The following is a 20,056-nucleotide window of genomic DNA, read 5'->3' on the forward strand; positions in this document are numbered from 1 at the left end:
TCATAAGTGTTCTACAAAGCACACGCTTTAATCTGTTTCAATACTGAACAAAATATATTGTTGTTAGATTCCTTTTATCAGTAAATCATTTGATTAATTTATTTGCTTTTGACATAACGACGGCACTTAAGCCCAAAGTATACTTCACTTTTTACGTTTACGCAGGGGTCCGCACATACGCATTGAATTTGTTTTGCAGTAATCAGTTGTTCCACAAGGTGGCAACACTGTTTCAGGCCACTGTTTCACAGTAGTAAATGAAACTGAAGAGACTGAACAACAACAACAGATGGCTGCATTGACAAGCGCTTGTGAGCGAGAGGGTATGAGATGGTCCAGCTTTAAGTTGTTTAAAACAGTCAAAAAAAAATTGTTATCAGTCATAACTTATAGGGATAAAAATAGAGCGGGCACTGGACATGAATGAAGCTTTCTAGAGCGCATGTGTCGACACAGAGTATCCACCTTTTTCTTCAACGTGGAAGTAAGCCTATGGGTGAGATTTCCGTTTCATTATCCGCTACTGGAAAATAACGAGAAGAATAACAATGTGCAGTTAACAGTAAAATTGTTTGCACTACAAACCAGTGTGTTCATTATTAGGATAATACATTAAAATAACATGGTAAGACACACCAATTTGCAATATCAAGCAGCAAAACAAGCTGTTTTGTACAGCTAAAAGTAGCTGGACGCGGATGAGACCAGAAGCCTGACCTATAAAATGTACAAATGTCCACTCTTATGAGAAAAAAAGGTGGATACTTTAAAAGGCTATGCGTTCAACTGAAGTATACTTTAGGCTTTAGAATGTGGCTTTATTCCACTTGCCCTGTATATACAGTATATATTTATTTATATACACTCCATATATATTTGTGTGTTTGAATATCCAGACGTTATACAATCTGACATGAAAACTGACATGAATGAAAAACTAACTTTCTAAGAATTATTGATATTTTTCATTCAACATTTCATGGTCAGTTTGCCAAGTCAAAATGTGCAAAGCGAAGATGAACATGTCAAGTTTAGCTGGTGCAAGAATGCTTAAACTATTTTCATATTTCATTCCAATGGACCATCTGCCAGATCAGTAATTTACTGTTCTAGTACTATATTCTAGTTGTAGACGCCCTTTGAGCAATAAAAGATGTCTTTTTTAAAATGTATGTACAGAATAAGAAAAAGCAACCTGCTGATATTTTGTCTCCCAATTTATGGTTTGTTTTGAATAAATAATGACTCCATCAACTGGGTTTCTGTTCTTCATGATGCGTCTTTCTTTCATATTGGAACTTCAAAGAACGTCTGTTTTCTGTTTGAACGAGATCACTTGGGACACCCTGTTGAAAAGATCACCAGAGCTAGTCACCAGCATATGTTTTGACTACTGGTCTCAGTATGTTTCCTAGGCTAGAGCAACTCCAAACCAGCACTGTGACCAAGTCATGTCATTCTAAGTGGGTCTTTTCAGTAGAGCAAGAATGAATTGTGAGTCACTTACTCTTTGCTGTCTGTAAAACAGGACAGTTACGAGCAGAAGTCCACCACACCCTAATGTAATTAAGAGCACGGTACCAAAAGTGATGATTGTACTGCTGGATTGTTCTGTGGAAGAGTTCATCTCTGTTTCTTTGTATTGATGTGTCTGGCCCTTTGTCTCCTGCCTGTCCTCCTGGTATCTGCTGTCTGTGAAAACCAAAGGCATCTTTGGTGAATCATCACAGAATTAATAACACATGACTGAAGTGACCTTGAATGCATTCTTCTACTTGAGAAACATGTTTGACTTCTGCTGTTCAGAGTTAATTGAAATACAGCTTAAATAAAATAAAATATATTAGATGAAAACTTCAAATGAAAACTAAAAATAAATTAAGCCTGAATAGTGATGCTAAATAGCAAAAGCACACAACTAAATTACTAAAATTCAAATGAAAAATATCACAACAAAGCCTAACTCAAGATATTAATAAAAACTAAAATAGTGCATACATAATACTTCAATAACACTGCTACTATCTGATTTCCTCACCTTTGCTGAGCTTCGCCTCATGGATGGTTCTCATGAAATTCCTTGGCACCCTTGTCGGATTTTGGGTGTGTGTTTGCAAATTTTCAGGAGGGCTGTTTAAATGACCTGGCAGTTCAACAAGGGCATTCAGACCTTCTGACAAATGAGCAGCTGCTTTCAAAGAAGGCAGAACTGCAGTTGTGACTGGTACAAAGTGTTTACTCAGTTGAAGTTTTTGGAAAGGCTTGTCTTTTATCTCTGAGCTCTTTATATCTTTATTAGTTGGCTCAGACGTTGAGGTAACCCAGTTCTGTGGTAATTTCACGTCGGAACTGGATGGTGCTTCTTGGCTTTTGGAATCTAAAGACCTCTTGGCAAGTAAAAGCGGCGTGCTCTTCTCCACACCGCCCTGTGTGCTTTCGCTTGTGCCTTTCTGATAGGGGCCAAAGCCAGTTCTGCTTGGAAATACATCCTGAAGATTTGTAAATGAAGGGAAATGATCCAGTGATAGCATATGGTCCATCTCTGAATTTGAAGTTTCCTCATCAACAGCTGGAGTGCTACCAAAGAGGAAGTTGGATAAATCTCCTTGCGTTGACCTCCATGTGGCAGGCGACCCTAGAGCTAGTGCTTGGTTTTTGGTTAATGGGACAGCGGATTTGATTTGTTTAGTTCTCTCATTACCACCCTGTAAGGTTACCACAGGTGAAAAGGAAGATCTTTTTGGGGATGGAGTAGATTTCAGGTAAATATTCCAATGGCTTGTGGATGCAGAGGTCTTAGATGATCCAATGCTCATGGTTGGACAAATGCAGGGGCATTCGGAGGCACCTAGAGGAAATGTAATGCAATTTAATGAATTGTATTTGTATTACACCACTTGTCTGTGTATGTGTGTCCATCTGTGTATTACTGATGGGTATTTGTGACACAAGTAAGTGGCAAAAAGTGTCTTTATAAGTGGGTCAAGAGTAAACAGAGAAAATTTGGCAAGACAAAAACAAATGCACCCGTCTGTGATACAAAAAGCAGATGTATGATTTATAGTTTTATCAAAAGCCCTGGAGCTGTCAAAAGACCGCCAGATGATGCCAAATTACGCATATTTGCAGTCTTTTGTTGATATATAAATGGGTAGATCTGAATGCAGGTAAGAAAGAGTAAACGGTAGTTTGTTTCCATTACAGACTTGCTCAAAACTTTTGCAATATTTTATAAATGTCAATAAAAAGTACTGCAAAATTATGCCGTTTCCATTAAAGGAGACGTTCACTTGCAGAACAACAAATTTACAGATAATTTACTCACCCCCTTGTCATCCAAGATGTTCATGATGTTCAAAAAATTTTATTTTTTCAGGAAAACATTTCAGGACTTCTCTCCATATAGAAGGGTCTTATCTAGCAAAACAATCAGTCATTTTCTAAAAAAAATTACAATTTATATACTTTAAACCTCAAATGTTCGTCTTGTCTAGCTCTGCGTGAACTCTGTGTATTCCGGGATGATTTTGAAGTTGGAGGAGAAAATGAGATGGAAGTTTTTTGACTGTATTGAACCAGAATACACGTTCAAGCAGAAAAAGAGTGTTTGAGGTTAAAAAGTATATAAATTGTCAATTTATTTAGAAAATGACAGATCGTTTTACTAGATAAGACCCTTCTTCCTCGGCTGGGATCGTTTAGAGCCATTTGAAGCTGCATTTAAACATTTTGGAAGTTCCAACACATCAATTTTTTTTCGCGATATATTCAGAGTTTTTGCGAAATTCACGTTACCATATTATAAATTCGCAATTTCAATTTATGCAGTTTGAAGGGTAATGAAAACATAGCAATTGTTCATTTACATATACTACCATCATTAGCCTGATTTCTCTTACAGTTTTTTGCAATACTTTCGCTATATTTTATAAATGTTGATTTAAAAAAAAAAGCTATGGCAAAATTACTGCGTTTTCATTAACTGATGTTATGCGACTAAAGCAGAATATTTTCCTTTTGCAATAAGTCATGGTGATGGAAGTTGGTAGGTTTACATATCGCAGACACTGTACTAGGCTTTCTTTTTAATCGCAGGAGATGTAGGTGTGTATCTTTAGCAGAGCTGTGTGAAGAGCTGCGCAGAGAGCTGCTTCTGAAATGTGCCGTGCTGCAAATGGTATAAACACAAGCATTAATTAGAGTGGCTGTGTTCAGCTCCAGTGGCCATGTCAGAGCAGTAATGCGCCACAGACGTGTACAGTGTAAATAAGGGGTTATTCAACCAATAACGGCAAGGTTACTTGGAGGTTACAGTAAATTAAAGAATGATCATGTGACTTTTACATATGCCAGGTGACCTGTAAATATGAAAAAAATATTCCTGTTTACATTGCTGTTTTCTGAAATATTCCTTTTTCAAAAAGACTGAGCAATCACCTTATGCTGTGTAAAAAAAAATTTCCCAAATATATTAGCATTTTTGCGAATGTAATAAATTGCGAATTATGCCCAATAGAAAAACGGCAATTTTGCCACAACTCCCATATATGCAAAAAAGGTTTTTACGCTCATATAAGGTGACTTTTCAGGCATTTCGAAAAAGGAAATTTCGCAAAACTGCAATGGAAAGTTCTGCCTTGCTAAAGATACACGTCTACATCTCCTTTGATTAAAAACATGGCTAGTGCGGTGGCTGCGATATACATAAACCTACCAACATCGGTTGTCATGACTTTTCGCTAGAGGAAAAAATTACGCTTTAGATGCATAACATCAGTTATTTCGCAATAGTTTTTTTTGGGAATAGTTCGACATTTATAAAATATTGCAAAAGTTTTGTGCGAATCTGTAATGAAAATGCACCTATTGACATTTTCGTCATAATTTCAATTTGCGCTATTTGAAGGGAACGAAAAGTATACAAAGCTAGTTAAAAATGAGCAAACTTGTTCTTTAACTCTTTGTTAAACTGCTGCACAAAAGCTCTCACAATCTTGGGAGGGTGATAGTGTGTACTTTTAGATGAAATGACTTAGCAGTTCTGCTACCTGCAGTTTGGCTGAGAGGTTCAGTGGTGGATTCTGGGTAATCTTCTGTGTACTCCTCCTCACAGTTCCAGTCCACAGGCTTGTTGCTCTGAGTCATCAGACCCATATACATGCGAATCACTTCCCCGGCTTTCTCCAAAGCTGCCCTGGGCAAAGTCACGTGGGTTCTTACGAACTTCACTGGGCTATCCTGTAGGGTGCAAAACATGTTTTTACAGCATTATTAGGCTGAACCCTGACAACTGGGAAAGCAGGTGGTAGGCTACATGGGTCATTGAAAGTTATTTTAATGCAAACATTTTAATTCAAGCAGACCATTCACTGACATAACCATTGCCTTTTAAGGTTAAATAAATGTTATATTTTTTTGGGAAACGTTCCAGGATATATAAAAGTAGCTAAATCATATACACTGGTTTTCCACGTGTACATCCTGCCAAAGACAACAAACTGTCTGATTTTGATTCTAAAATAGAGTAGACAAAGGCATATGATGCACCATGGCATTTATCTCTGATTTAACTGGGACTGCAGCTGGAAAGGTTTCATCTTGACATTTTTTGAAGACATGCTGTAATAGAAAATAGTTATGTGGCTGATACAGATTACATTATAAACATAGCAGAGGTTAACTTAACAGAGAAACCACAACTCTGAAGTCCTTTTTCTAAAAAATGGCCAGAATTCAACTTACAGTAAAACATTTTAAAGAAGTTCACTTCCAGAACAACAATTTACAAATAATTTATTCTCCCCCTTGTCATTCACAATGTTTATTTCTTTCTTTCTTCAGTCATAAAGAAATTATGCTTTTTGAGGAAAATATTTCAGCATTTTTCTTCATATAATGAACTGGTATGGTGCCCCGATTTTGAACTTCCAAAGTGCAGTTTAAATACAGCTTCAAATTATCCTAAATGTGGTTGTAAACGATCCCAGCCGAGAAAGAAGTGTCTTATTTAGCGTGACGATCGGTTATTTTAATAAAAAGAATACAGTTTATATACTTTTTTTATGCCAAACACTCATCTTGTCTTACTCTGCTTGGACTGTTTTTGTTCCGGTTCATGACAGTTAGGGTATGTCGAAAAACTCCCATCTCATGTTTATATCGCTGTTTTACCTTTTTTGTTAAGGGTGTTTGATCTTCTTTGCATGTTCACTTTGCAAAGACTGGGTCGGTAGTTGGGCAGTGATGTAGGATGATTTTGAAATGATTTTTGAAGTTGAGGGTGTCAGGACTCTGCCCTGGCAGCTTTATCTGTGTTGTCCTTGTTTAATGTTTCTTTGTTTGTCTTGTGTCTTAACACATTGCTTTGTCTTTGTTTGTGTCTACCATGTGTTCCTGTGACCCCGCCTTCTTGTTTCCCTTGGCCACACCCTCTTGTGTAGCCCTTGTCTTGTCCTCGTTTCTTTAATTGTGCCCACCTGTTCCTTGTGTACTTTCCTCCCTATATATGGTGCTGTTTTTCCTCTGTCTCCAGGACAGCTTTGCGGCTCTAGATTCCAGTCTTGTTCTGTTATTTGCTGTGATTTGAGTATCCTTGCTGCAGTTTTCTTTTGTTGTTGTTTTTTTGGTCTTGAGCTTAGATTATCTTACTTATACTTGTAATATTTTCTTTAGCTGTTTATCAGTTTTGGGTCTAGTCTTGTTTTTCTTGGGTTTTACACTTTACATAATTAGTCTAAACTTAGTTGTTTGCTTTGTGCTGAGTTGTGATGTTGTGATGTTGTGTGGTCTTGAATGGTGTCTTGTTTGGTCTTGTATGTTTGTGCTGTGTGTTCCCTCCAGTCCTGCTCCACCAGTCTGAGACTTCCTGCCTGTTGGTTCTTCAGGGCAGCCTGCCAACCAAGCCTGGTGCTGAGAACCTAATCTGTGATACTGGCCTGCTTTGAGTCTTGTCCCTCTGATTGCACGCTCTGCTGTTAGCTACTCTGTCTTCTGCCTGGTTTTGCCACCAACTGGGACTGTTCTTGAGACTGTATCTCCGGAGGCATAATTGTCTTCCTGCTGGTTGGAGCTGTCTCAAGATCGTTTTCCCCTGTGCACCCCTAAACTTGTTTTCAATAAATACTTGTTTGTCTCACTCGCTCTGCATTTGGGTCCCTTCCTGCTAACCTTGACATGGGGAAAAAATACGATTTCGGCATACCCTAACTGCCTTGAATCAGAAGACACTGAGTTTATGGAGAGAAAGGCAAGATGAGCGTTTGAGATTAAAAAGTATTTAAATTGTTTTTAATGAAAATAACCAATCGTTTCGCTAGATAAGGCCCCTCTTCCTTGGCTAGGATCGTTTACAACTGCATTTGGGATCGTTTGAAGCTGCATTTAAACTGCCCTTTGGAAGTTCAAAATCAGGGCACCATACCACACCATATAATAGTCTATTATATGGAAAAAAATGCAAAAATATTTTCCTTAAAAAAACATAATAAAAAGTGTCTGCCAAATGTCTAAATGTAAATATATCTCAAGTTTATGTATATACAGCACAATGCCTGATGTTTCCTCTAGCTTGTTTCTTAAAAAAATGCCAGGTTATTATTTGGTATATTTACCATTTTATTACTACCATTTGTATGATGTATTTCTTAGCAGCTCCATGAAATAATTACCCTTTCATTTCCTGATGTTCATTTGTTTCTTTGTATTTCATTTGTAGACATTTAAACACAATAATATATGAAACTTACAAAAGCACAAAATCTTCTTCCATAATCCTATTTATAATTAATTTAAGGCATCACAGCTCTCAAAGAAAATAAAGTGGACTTTGTTACCTCAATCTCGTCATTGATTGGAGGGATGCATCTCTGGGAATAAATGTTGTAGATCAAGTTCTTCAGTGAATTAGTGTAACGGTAATTGTCCGAGTCTTTAGCATATCTGAATTGAGTGTTGAGTAGCTCCAGTATGTGAGGGAATGCTGCTTTAACATAACACACAGCACTCTGGAACACAAACATAATGCAACCACAATGAATATATTGATACCTGGATCACACAATATAACACACAAGGGTATTTTTAATTTTTAATTTTTAATTTGTTATCATACGCCACGTTTCTTTAGACTCCATTTTGTGAGTTTTCATTCCTGTAATACAAGCTTTGCTTGCAGTCTTCATGCTTCGTATCAAACCCACTCTTTCGTAGAGCTTGCGCTCCAGCTGAATGCTGATGGGGTGTCTCAAATCTCTAGAGATGGGTACATGTAGCCATCAGAACTTTGGAAATGTTCACTGCACTCCCTAAGATAAATTGTCTTTACATTGTCTTCAGCAGTCTTTATCTTACAGCACTTGCTCAGTGGATCCTCTGCAGTGAATGGGTGCCGTCAGAATGAGAGTCAGTTGATAAAAAACATCACAAAGACCCACAAGTAATCCAGTCTATCAGTTAATGTCTTGAGAAGTGAAAGGTTGCTTGTTTGTAAGAAACAAATCCACCATGAAGACATTTTTAATAAACGGTCCATGATCCATAATAATGCTTCCTCAAGTGAAATAGTCCAACCCCTGTTATGGCTTTTCTTCAAACAAACAATTTTTCACAAGATGTTAATTAATGAACTGGAGTTGTGTTATGCATTACTGTGATGTTTTTATAAGCTATTTGAACTCTCATTCTGACAGCACCCATTCACTGCAGAGGATCCATTGGTTAGTAAGTGATGTAAAGCTAACTTTCCCTTAAATCTGTTCTGAAGAAGAAATAAACTCTTATACATCTCAGATGGTTTCAGGATGAGTATTTCAGCACATTTGTGTGTAAACTATTCCTTTGATTAATTTAATTGAGCTGTTTAATTTAATTTCCTGCAAAAGCTTACCCGTCAGTAGTATATGAATGGAGTGGAACTTTTTATCCTTATAAACTTTTTGTATTTTCACACGAATAGCAGGGTAAGCCCCCCTTAGGGATAATTGACTTGGTCAAGCACACAATTACAGCAGAATTGCTCACTTGCATAAGGAGCCTGAAATCTTTGAATTGTCATTTCAACGGTTACCACCCCCCTCACAGTCAGTGATTCAAGATGCATTCTTTAAATATAAAAGACATCTGGCCATATATGACCAATTCCTGCTGACTTGCAGGCATCCCAAAACACATCTGTGTCCAGAGCAGTTTTCAAGCTGTGATCTTTCAAACTCTTAACATGACTGATGGCCTTGTAAATTTCCAAAAGCACATACTTTTCGACTCATTCACTATTTCTGTTGCGCCAGTGGTCTCCTTCAGTAAACGCTTCCTCTTCACACTTAACATGCACCGTTCTGAGAGTTTAATAGCCTTTAAAAACAGACTCCCTTTGACGTCAACAGTCAGAAAAAAAGTAGCTTAATTTGATTACATTTAATTCCTGGTGCTAAAGAATGTCATGAACTTCAAACTTCATTATGTGAAAAAACTGGCAGTGTAAACAAGGCACGACATATTCACACTATAAGATAAGAAGTGATACATTTGCGTGTGCAAGGTTTTGTGTAAACCATCAATAAAAAATGATTTAAGTTATATTTGCTAGCTTCTTTGTAAAAGTACTGACTGACTAAAACCTGTATTAAACTGTAATAAATACACACAGTAACTAATGTAAAAGATAAATGACAGGAAGACTAATAGATCTTTATTGCTACTTACAGAAACATCTTTACTCATTATCTTATAAATAGCTATTATACGTGTGCAACCATCTCACACCTCCACCAAAATTCCCTTGGCCATGTCTGGAGCCCTGAATGATAGCGAGAATGATAGCGAGACTATTCTGAGACAGTCCACTGAGACCCTTTCCAGCTTATCCAGCTCCAGTTAAGCTATACTAGGCATGTCCTGATTTCAACATATTTTGTTGACCCTGGAACAACATTTTAATCCAAAAATTTAATCTTGACCACATCACCTAAACCTAACCTTACCCATGAGTAATCCCTAAAATCAGAGGAAATAATAGATGAATGACACTGATGTACAAGCACCAAACACTGATTGTAAGCCTAAACTTCACAAAAACTATAAACTGTTTTTTTCAAATCTGATTGGTTAATCACCATGTTGTTCCAGGGTCAACAAAGATGTTGATCCAGGAACATGTCATACTTGGTAAAATCAGGTTCTGCCTGTGCTAAGGAGGCTTTACACATTAAAAGAAATGTCAAAACAAGTAGTCCCTATTGAAGCAATTAAACAAAACGTGATGACCTTCAGGACCCACATTAGAGTGAGGACAAACAGATGGAACTCTAGCACAAATATATCGGCCACAGCAAACAAAAGCCACAACAAATCCACTATAAACATGCATAAATGCATTTATTTGTTAGATTCACTGCACAAAAAGTTTGGGGTGGGTAATATTTTTGTATATATAGGTGGTGGTATGTATGCATTTTCAAATAGGTTTCACGGTATCTATTCTTATCTCCACTTTTTCCTTTTATATTGCAGTTATTCTGCATATAAAATACAAGAAGTTTCACACCACATTCAGAATTGTAACCACACAGCACACAGTCTGTTTACAGTGTGTACTAACATGTTTACATCTATCTGGGCACAAAAAAAAAAAAAAAAACTGATCAGGACAGCCCTAGTTTTAATGTATTTTAAAATATAATTTACTCCTGTGATGGCAAAACTGAATTTTCAGCAGCCATTACCCCAGTCTTGAGTCAAATAATCCTTCATTTCTCATTAATATCAATGTTGAAAACAGTTGTGCAGCTGATTTATTTATTTATTTGTTTATTTATTTATTTATTTATGTGGAAATGTGAAAAAAAAAAAAAACACTTACTGATCTCAAACCTTTGACTGGCAGTGTATATAAAAGCATATATGTGACCCTGGAGCACAAAACCAGTTTTAAGTGGCATGGGTATATTTGTAGCAATATCCAACAATACACTTTATGGGTCAAAATTATTGATTTTTCTTTTATGCCAAAAATCATTAGGATACTAAGTAAAAATCATGTTCCATGAACATATTTTGTAAATTTCCTACCGTAAATATATCAAAACGTATTTTTGATAATATGCATTGCTAAGAACTACATTTAGACAACTTTAAAGGCGATTTTTTTTTTTTTTTTTTTTTTTGCACCCTCAGATTCCAGGGCCCACATTCACAAAACAAATTAAGGCTAAAAGCAGCTTGTAACTTGCAGATTTTGGGGAAAATCTTAAAAATAATGGGTGTGTCAGTCCTAAATTAAGGACTCCTACATTTCTAGAAGTATTTCACAAAGCGTTTTAGTGCTAAAATCAGCTCCTAAAGCTATGAAACGTTAGGAGTAGCAAAGAGGACTAAGTCACTAAGACCAAATCCCAAACTATCCTAAAATGGCTGTTGTCAGCAATCTGCCTCAGAACATAAACATTTTAGAAAATTTTGATGATAATGAGCTTTTAAAAAGGCTTCACCTTAATCACGGGGGGTATTATGACTGTTGTAGAATTTGTCAGGGACAATTTTCCTATAATTATATCCTTGTTTTCATTAAACAGTTGGGCAAGAAGTAACAACTGTTCTTGAGTCCAGTTTGGTTTTATTTTACATCTGCATGTCTTGCTATCAGCCATGATTATTTTATTATGTCAATTCAAAATTATTTGCGAGAAGCACACATGTAAGAGGCTGACAGTTAACTGAACATATACTTAACTAGTGACACTTAGCCTGCTTTTTAAAATCTCTATTTGAATGTGGCAACATTTTTAGTTTTAAACTTTTATTTGAATATGGCAACATAATATCACGCTCTATAATATTTCTATGAACAAATCTCTGATAAAGACCCCTCCCCTATCAGCCAATCACTGTATTCACGCCATCTCGTAATTCTGAGCTGAAAACACGTGACATTCTACTCTATCTGAATTATGTGTTTCTGTGGCAACACTATCAACGCCAAAGCCCTCACATGTTCCTGAACTTGTAATTACAACTTGTAAACTAGGAATGTTCTGAGAGTTACGACTTGGACCAGTGACAGATTCAGCCACCAGGTTCATTTTGACGCTACTTAGGCGCTACCTCTGAGTCCGACAACATGGAAAGCTATGAGTAAAATGTCACATGTTGTCATTTCGGAATTATGTAATTATGACATTGCATGAAGGCAGCCTTAGTACGCATGCTGACATCATCCATAGCAACGAGGTCAACCCCGCCCCTTCTCTTAGCTTACAACTTCTCTCTATTCATTAGTAAAAGTTTGTCTCAGCAGCTTTGTGAATAGGTTTTAAGAGAAAACTCTTAACTAAAAACTTTTACTGCTATTTAGGAGAACTCTTAGTGGTAAAATAAAATGTTTGTGAATACGGGCCCAGATTTCCAAATAGCTGTATCCCGGCCAAATATTGTCCTGTCCTAACAAACCATACATCAATGCAAAGCTTATTTATTCAGCCTTCAGGTGATGTCTATATCTATATATAAATCTATATATAAATCAAAATGTATAGATCAATTTAAAAAAAATTCAACCTTATGACAGTTGTGCTGCTGAGCAGTTTACAATTGTAGCTTAGTGTGTCTTACTTTCACTGTTGTTTTTACTGTTGTTTAAACAGCTAAATATAACATACACTGACCAAAATTATAAATGTAACATTTTGTTTTTGCCTCCATTTTTCATGAGCTGAACTCAAAGATCTAAGACTTTTTCTATGTACACAAAATGCCTATTTGTCTGAAATATTGTTCACAAATCTGTCTAAATCTATGTTAGTGAGCACTTCTCCTTTGCCGAGATAATCCATCCACCTCACAGGTGTGGCATATCAAGATGCTGATTAGACAGCATGATTATTGCACAGGTGTGCCTTAGGCTGGCCACAATAAAAGGCCACTCTAAAAAGTGCAGTTTTATCACACAGCACAATGCCACAGATGTTGCAAGTTTTGAGGGAGCATGTAATTGGCATGCTGACTGCAAGAATGTCGACCAGAGCTGTTGCTCGTGAATGAAATGTTAATTTCTGTACCATAAGCCATCTCCAAAGGTGTTTCAGAGAATTTGGCAGTACATCCAACCGGCCTCACAACTGTAGACCAAGTGTGACCACACCAGCCCAGGACCTCCACATCCAGCATCTTCACCTCCAAGATCATCTGAGACCAGCCACCCAGACAGCTGCTGCAACAATCGGTTTGCATAACCAAAGAATTTCTGCACAAACTGTCAGAAACCGTCTCAGGGAAGCTCATCTGCATGCTTGCCGTCCTCATCGGGGTCTCGACCTGACTGCAGTTCGTCGTCGTAACCGACTTGAGTGGGCAAATGCTCACATTCGATGGTGCCTGGCACTTTGGAGAGGTGTTCTCTTCATGGAGGAATCCCGGGTTTTCACTGTACAGGGCAGATGACAGCGTGTATGGCGTCGTGTGGGTGAGCGGTTTGATGATGTCAAGGTTGTGGATCGAGTGGCCCATGGTGGCGGTGGGGTTATGGTATGGGCAGGCGTATGTTATGGACAACGAACACAGGTGCATTTTATTGATGATATTTTGAATGCACAGAGATACAGTGATGAGATCCTGAGGCCCATTGTTGTGCCATTCATCCACGACCATCACCTCATGTTGCAGCATGATAATGCACAGCCCCATGTTGCAAGGATCTGTACACAATTCCTGGAAGCTAACAACATCCCAGTTCTTGCATGGCCAGCATACTCACCGGACAACTAATCAGCATCTTGATATGCCACACGTGTGAGGTGGATGGATTATCTCGCCAAAGGAGCAGTGCTCACTAACACAGATTTAGACAGATTTGTGAACAATATTTGAGAGAAACAGGCCTTTTGTGTACATAGAAAAAGTCTTGGATCTTTGAGTTCAGCTCATGAAAAATGGGGGCAAAAACAAAAGTGTTTTAAAACAAAAGTGCATTTATAATTTTGGTCAGTGTAATTCTCACCATATTTCTGATATTATCTATCAAACTAATTTGACATTTTTCGCTTTTAATCTAAACCACTAGTGCAACACGTTAGTATTCCATTAGCCATTTCTTTTCTCTCCCTCTCTCTCACTCCGTTTTTCATGCGTTCATCAAACAACTGTGTTAAGTCGGAATCATTCAACAATCACGGTGAGTCCTGGCTTCTTCTCCTGTTATTGTCACCTGCCCTGCTTGTCACATGTAGCTTTCTCTGGCAGGAGTGAGGGATTCACATGTGATAAATGCAGGGAAATTGTTAGGCTGACATAAAAGGTTTTAGAACTAGAGACACACATCCAAACTTTAATTGAAGATCACAGATATGACTTTGGATGCAACAGTTCCGGTTGCAGAGCTCCCACAGCAGGGCGATTGGGTGATGTTGAGGCGGCATAGTCGCTGGATAAATGTTATGCGTTCACTACAGTAGGTGGCAATATAAAGTCCAATACTAATGGGATGAAATAACCAGTTATATATGAAATACTTTTTAAATTGTCAGCCACATTTATTTCAAACATACAGTCGCAACCTTCCCTACGCACTTGAAATGGTAAAAAAATTGAACACAATTACACTTGTGTCACTTGTACTGCATTACTCTCTACTGTACATGATCCATGAGTTCAGACTGTCTAGGACTGTCTCTTTAAACAGGCCACCAAAGCTGTTTATTTATTGTGCTCAGGAGGATGCTGTAGTAATCTCAATCCCCCATACTGCAGTTGAGCTGCTAAGAGACATGACCACATAATAATGACCTCCAGGATCATTTCCCTGTGGAAAAATTGAGCTTCTGCTTGTGTGAACTGTACAGTCATGTTCCAAAAATTCAGGGAGGTCTAGTGCAGCTGCATTGTATGTCATGAAAAACAGTGTCAAAGTAAATGTAACCCTACTGTATATATGCATATAGTAATATATGCATATATTATGACTGTTAAACTGCTTAAATATATTTGCATCACATGGTTTTGCTGCCTCTCTGGCTTAAAACATGATCTTATGGAACATCTGTTTCAGATCAATGTCTGATTTTGTGGCACAGTAGGAGGATCTATTATACCAGAATGTCAGCGATCATATCAGGGTCTTTCATATAATGCTCATTACTGTTGAAATACCTATAGGAAAGCTGGGTAATCCATATCGGCCATTATATATATGAAAAAGTGAAAATGTGCGTACCAGGTTCTGGCGCTCAGTGAAGGTGTAGGTTATTGAACAACCATTTTGCAGCTGGTTCTTAATCTGCAAAGGAAAGCATTCAGTGTGAGAAATCAAAGTTTGCCATATCCAAATAGGGACTTTAAAAGGGACTTTAAAAGAGGTTAGGTTTCATGGAACGTTTTCCTATTAGACGGCATTCAGGCTATCGGCCTGATATTTAGTGTGCTGCCTTTCATTTAGAAAGGTTAAATGCCAAAGTACTTCTAAATTAAGTATTAAGTTTCACTAGCACTCCATCTATCCAAATCACTTACTTATGAGAGATCATTGCAGACAGCTGTGGTTTGCTGTGGGATTTTATAATAAACGAAGCATAATAAATCCTTTTCTGTGTAATTTTATAATACAAGTACATTTTGTACAGGCCACAGGATGATTTACTAACAGTAAAAGCAGTTTATCTTACCAGACGTCTTAAATTCAAGAGATGGTCCTGGGTGACAGAGTGCTTACATGGACCTGGCACACCAGCATACACCAAATGAAAGCACAGGATAAGGAAGAAGCACAGATGCCTTACCTACAATCACAAAATGATTAGGAGTTTTATTTACAAAATCACAACTGCATAGATATAGTAGATTTTATTGATTGATTGATTTATATTACTGCAATTTTTACTTTTTTTTAAGATCAAGACATTTACTTATAACTAAGTTTTTTTCTTCTTTTAATTGATTTATTTTATTAGTTTTTGCAATTTTGGCAGATTTTAAAAGAGTCATGAACTAGCTTTTTTATTATATTGTACTGTTCTCTGAGGTCCCCTTATACAATTTTTACATTAAAAAACAAACAAAAAAACAAAACAAAACATAATTTAGAAGTCATATTTTCTGTCCTGCTTTTAGTCACGAATGCCAAAATATTAAATGTCACAGACACATATTTTCTGAGTAATCCACTATTTTGTAGCGGGGTGTCAAAATGACAATGTTCACCTAATTTTTGCCTCAAGTTTGCATGCCTGTAACTCAAGAAGTATTAAAGATATCTTAATATCCTTTTAGATTCTGGTTCTTAAAAAACTTTCCTTTTGGTATTTTAGTTTTAAGGCCCTCAATGGTTCAAGCCGAGAAATATGGGGATTTTAATGCTGCTCCATTAAAGTAAATTGGTAAATTGTACACCTTTACAGTGGGTCCAAATGTGGGTCATACAGCTGATATATTTTTCTTTTAAATAGGAATATACAACAAATGTTGGAACTAAAAATGTATCTTGTGATTTTCTATTAACACAATTGCATAGAACACACCTGTCTCTCTCTCTGTCCTTTGGCTTGCTCCCTTTGTCGGGGTCGCCACAGCGGAGTGATCCGCACAGCCAATTTGGCATATGTTTTACACCAGATGCCCTTTAGAACACACCTGTCTAAGTGTCTAAGTAAATATGGTATTTATAGCACTTGTGTGTTCTATGCAATTGAGGTGATAGAAAAAAAATTAGAAACATTTCTAATTTGAACTATTTTTCTTTCTTTTTCTTTAAAAGAAAAAAGTATCACCTGTATGCAAAGTGACACATTTGGTTTTTGACCACTGAAAATGTGAACAATTTACCAATTTACTCACGGAGCCGCATTATTATCTCCATATCTTTGGGACTGAACCATCGAGGGCCATTAAAATAAAGTTACCAAAAGAATAGTTTGTTACGAACCAGACTCTAAAAGGATATTAAGTTATCTTTAATACTTCTTGAGTTACTTAAGGCAAAAAAAAGTGCTCTTTGACATTTTTACACTATTTACACTATATGCGCGAAACAGTGGGCGGGGCTAAACAGGCAGTGATGTAGAAGTAGGCGTTGGTCTTTGGTGGAGGCGGTATTTAGCCACACTATTACATCATAGAGTGGCACATTCCAGAACCTGTCGTTTTTAGACTAACAAGAAAGTTTTGAGTTTTGAAACTTACAGGATATTTTTATAGTGTAATGATCACTTATAAGTCAAAATATCAAAGAAATTTTGTTTTTTCAGATCATGACCTCTTTAAGCAATGATGGGCAATTAGTTGGAGAGGGTAAAATGGTAAATAATACACATAATTATTCACATAATCAATAAAACTGCCAATGTGACTGGTCATAAGTAATGTTGTTGGCCAAATTCACATTTTATGTAACCTGCTATAGAATGTTAAAAAAAAAATAAAAAATGAAACACTTCATTTTCATTTCAATGTGTTACTTGCCATTTCTTTGTAATTATTTGTGAAATTTACTAGCAAAATTAAGAAAATATAACATAAACAGCTTGATCTCATTGTTATTGTCCAACTTACATGCAGCTTTGAACATATCCAAAGCTACTTCATTTTATATTAACAACAGTGACAATCCCCCAGATGCAACCTGGTGTTGAAAGGGGGAAGATGTTGATGGAAAAGGAATGTAACCTCAGTACCTTCCCAATCCTTAAGTCACTCCAACCTGGGTTTAACCTGAAACCTCATGTTTAAAATTCATATTCATTGCATTGTGGATCACTTGAATTATGCAAGACAACATGGATTTATCATTTAATGTAATAAGTCGGGTTAAGTACTGCCTAACCTCTCGAAACATGACAGCAAAGTCTCTGGTGTGAAAACTTGCTGAAACTAGGCCAGATCAGTAAAACAAGCAATAGATATCACCCAAGTGGTTCTCTACAGGAGAGTTAAATGGACTTAGTTGTGTGTATGCCAGATGTTAAGCTTTACATCTTAATTTCTTGGAGTTTGATAAAAGCCAGACAGCATGTTAACAATTTCTTGACAGAATCGGAGACAAAAAGAGTGCTTAACATGGCACATTTATGGCAAAAATCTGCAAATAGTCTGACTCAAATTTAGCTGGTCAGATTTAACTAGGCAATGAAATGCAAAATTTACAGAGGAAATTTAAAAAGCAGTTCAGACAGCCTGTTGCCATTTAATGGTTTTCATCTCTAAATACTATTGCAGTTTTTTTTTTTACATCAGACTATTTTTATACAGTGACCTGTTGTGATAATATCTATAGTGATAGATTAATATTATATAATGACTTATATACTATCCTTCTGGTCTCTAAGAAATAAATATATAATTCAGGTGTCACTGTTTTGAAACAAATAAAGGTATTAATATATAATTCAGAGTGTTGACAATAAATAAATAAATATACTACTGAATATATAATTCAAGGTGTTGAAAATAAATAAATATATAAATAAATAAATATTTCAGGTTGTTGAAAATGAATAAATATACTAATAAACATCGTTCAGGGTGTTATATCATTCCTAAATAAATATATGAAGAAATATATTCTTCAGTGTGTTAAAAGTCCCTTACAAATAAATGTACTAAATATATTTTTCAGAGTGTTGAAAATGATTGAATATACTACTATATATATAAATCAAGGTGTTAAAATCAATCAATTTTTTCAGGGTGTTGAAAATGAATAAATATACTAACATATAATTCAGGGTGTTATGTAATTTCATATAAAAATAAATAAATATGTGAATAAATATATTCTCCGCTTAAAAGTTTTTAATAAATAAACTTTAAAAAAATTCTAATAAACATATCATTCAAATTTAAAGTCCGTAATTAGAAAACATTTGTTATTAAACAAGACCTTTTCCTTTCTCTTTCTCTTTCTTTTTCTTCTTTCTAGAAGCAATGGAACAAATTCAATAGCACAACTTTTCAAATAACTCTTTAATAGCACAACTGTTTTAAATCTAACTGAAATAGTGTTTCCTGCCATGCATCTGGGACGTCCTGGGGTATTAAGCCAATGAATCATGAAGTGATAACAGGTAAGAAGAACAAAGACCCCATAAAGTAAATGTTTCCATTACCTGACTTTAAACAGCTGGATAAAACCACTTGTGTGTGAGAAATCAAATATAGGAATAAATGTGGGCATAGCAACTTAACAATCAACAATCGTATAGCCAGAATAACTAACAGGGATTTTTTTTTTTACTCAGCAGTTGCCCAAGAGGAGCAATGATAAGCCAGCTGAAGCAATGAAATTCCACAAACTTCTACACTTTCCATTTCTCACAAAATTTGCCCCCGGTTGTTTATTGGTTTGGCATTCTTACACTGAAATAGTGTGATGGCCATGAATCAAGAAATAAAAGTCTATGGGAAAAGGTTCAACAAGAATGTTCAACAATGTTCTCAAGTTTCACAAGGCTCCTCAGCGTTAATTTAATGTCTGACATTAAACAAACCTCATTATACACATCAATCCAACGTCATTTATTAATCGCACAGAAGCAGAAACTGAAAGCGGGTTTGCAGAGAAAAAAAAAAACAAAAAACTGACAGAACTTCAAATTTTAAATGAGACCAAACATTCACTTCAACGCTTTTCTCAAGCAACACGCATATGTCAACGGAGATCAGTAGACTTACCTTGGCTTTGTGGGCTGTTATGTGTGTGTTCATCTGGCTGACCTGAGCAAATAGAAAGCAATGAAGTCCACACGTAGATTCATTGGATTAGTCTTTCTGTTTTGCGTTTGGTCCTAATGAAGATAGCGTCTGCCCCTCCAAAGATCTCTGAGGGCTTCAAGCGTCCAGATATTGATGGTTGTCTTAAAACGGATCTGTGTGTGAAACAGTTGAAGCGTGCCACCTTGAGAGGGTGAACGTTTCTGCCTGAGGTTTACAGTGGACCAATAAAGTAAGCTGTGGTAAAGACCTCCTCCTCCTCTTCTCCCACTCTTGGGCTTATGAAAAGACCTCTCTCACTTTCTCTTCACTCAGATCATTCCAGCATCCTTCCATTTTACTGATGAAGGACGGTTAAGCTCCCTCCAAA

The 20,056-nt window shown here is 36.5% G+C and overlaps 1 protein-coding gene across 1 annotated transcript; it reads right to left on the reverse strand.

The window, feature by feature from the left end:
- Positions 1-616: 616 nt before the first annotated feature.
- Positions 617-20,056, reverse strand: csf1a (colony stimulating factor 1a (macrophage)). The gene is made up of 7 exons (XM_051122787.1): positions 19,648-20,056; positions 15,648-15,761; positions 15,200-15,262; positions 7,833-8,003; positions 5,049-5,238; positions 2,039-2,848; positions 617-1,692 (listed from the first exon to the last, which is right to left on the reverse strand). The coding sequence occupies exons 1-7, from the start codon at positions 19,678-19,680 to the stop codon at positions 1,460-1,462; spliced, it is 1,614 nt and encodes a 537-aa protein (XP_050978744.1). The 5' UTR covers positions 19,681-20,056; the 3' UTR covers positions 617-1,459.

This window comes from Labeo rohita, chromosome 11 (genome assembly GCF_022985175.1).
Source record: "Labeo rohita strain BAU-BD-2019 chromosome 11, IGBB_LRoh.1.0, whole genome shotgun sequence".
Classification (NCBI taxonomy): Eukaryota; Metazoa; Chordata; class Actinopteri; order Cypriniformes; family Cyprinidae; genus Labeo; species Labeo rohita.

What these genes read in the sequence shown, in the direction of transcription:
- csf1a (XM_051122787.1), bottom strand. Translation starts at nt 19,680, where the DNA reads ATGAACACACACATAACAGCCCACAAAGCCAAG. An exon ending in CAATCAATGACGAGATTGAG is followed by an intron (nt 5,239 to 7,832) that starts GTAACAAAGTCC and finishes TGCACCCTACAG; the next exon opens with GATAGCCCAGTGAAGTTCGT. An exon ending in ACCTCTCAGCCAAACTGCAG is followed by an intron (nt 2,849 to 5,048) that starts GTAGCAGAACTG and finishes CATTTCCTCTAG; the next exon opens with GTGCCTCCGAATGCCCCTGC.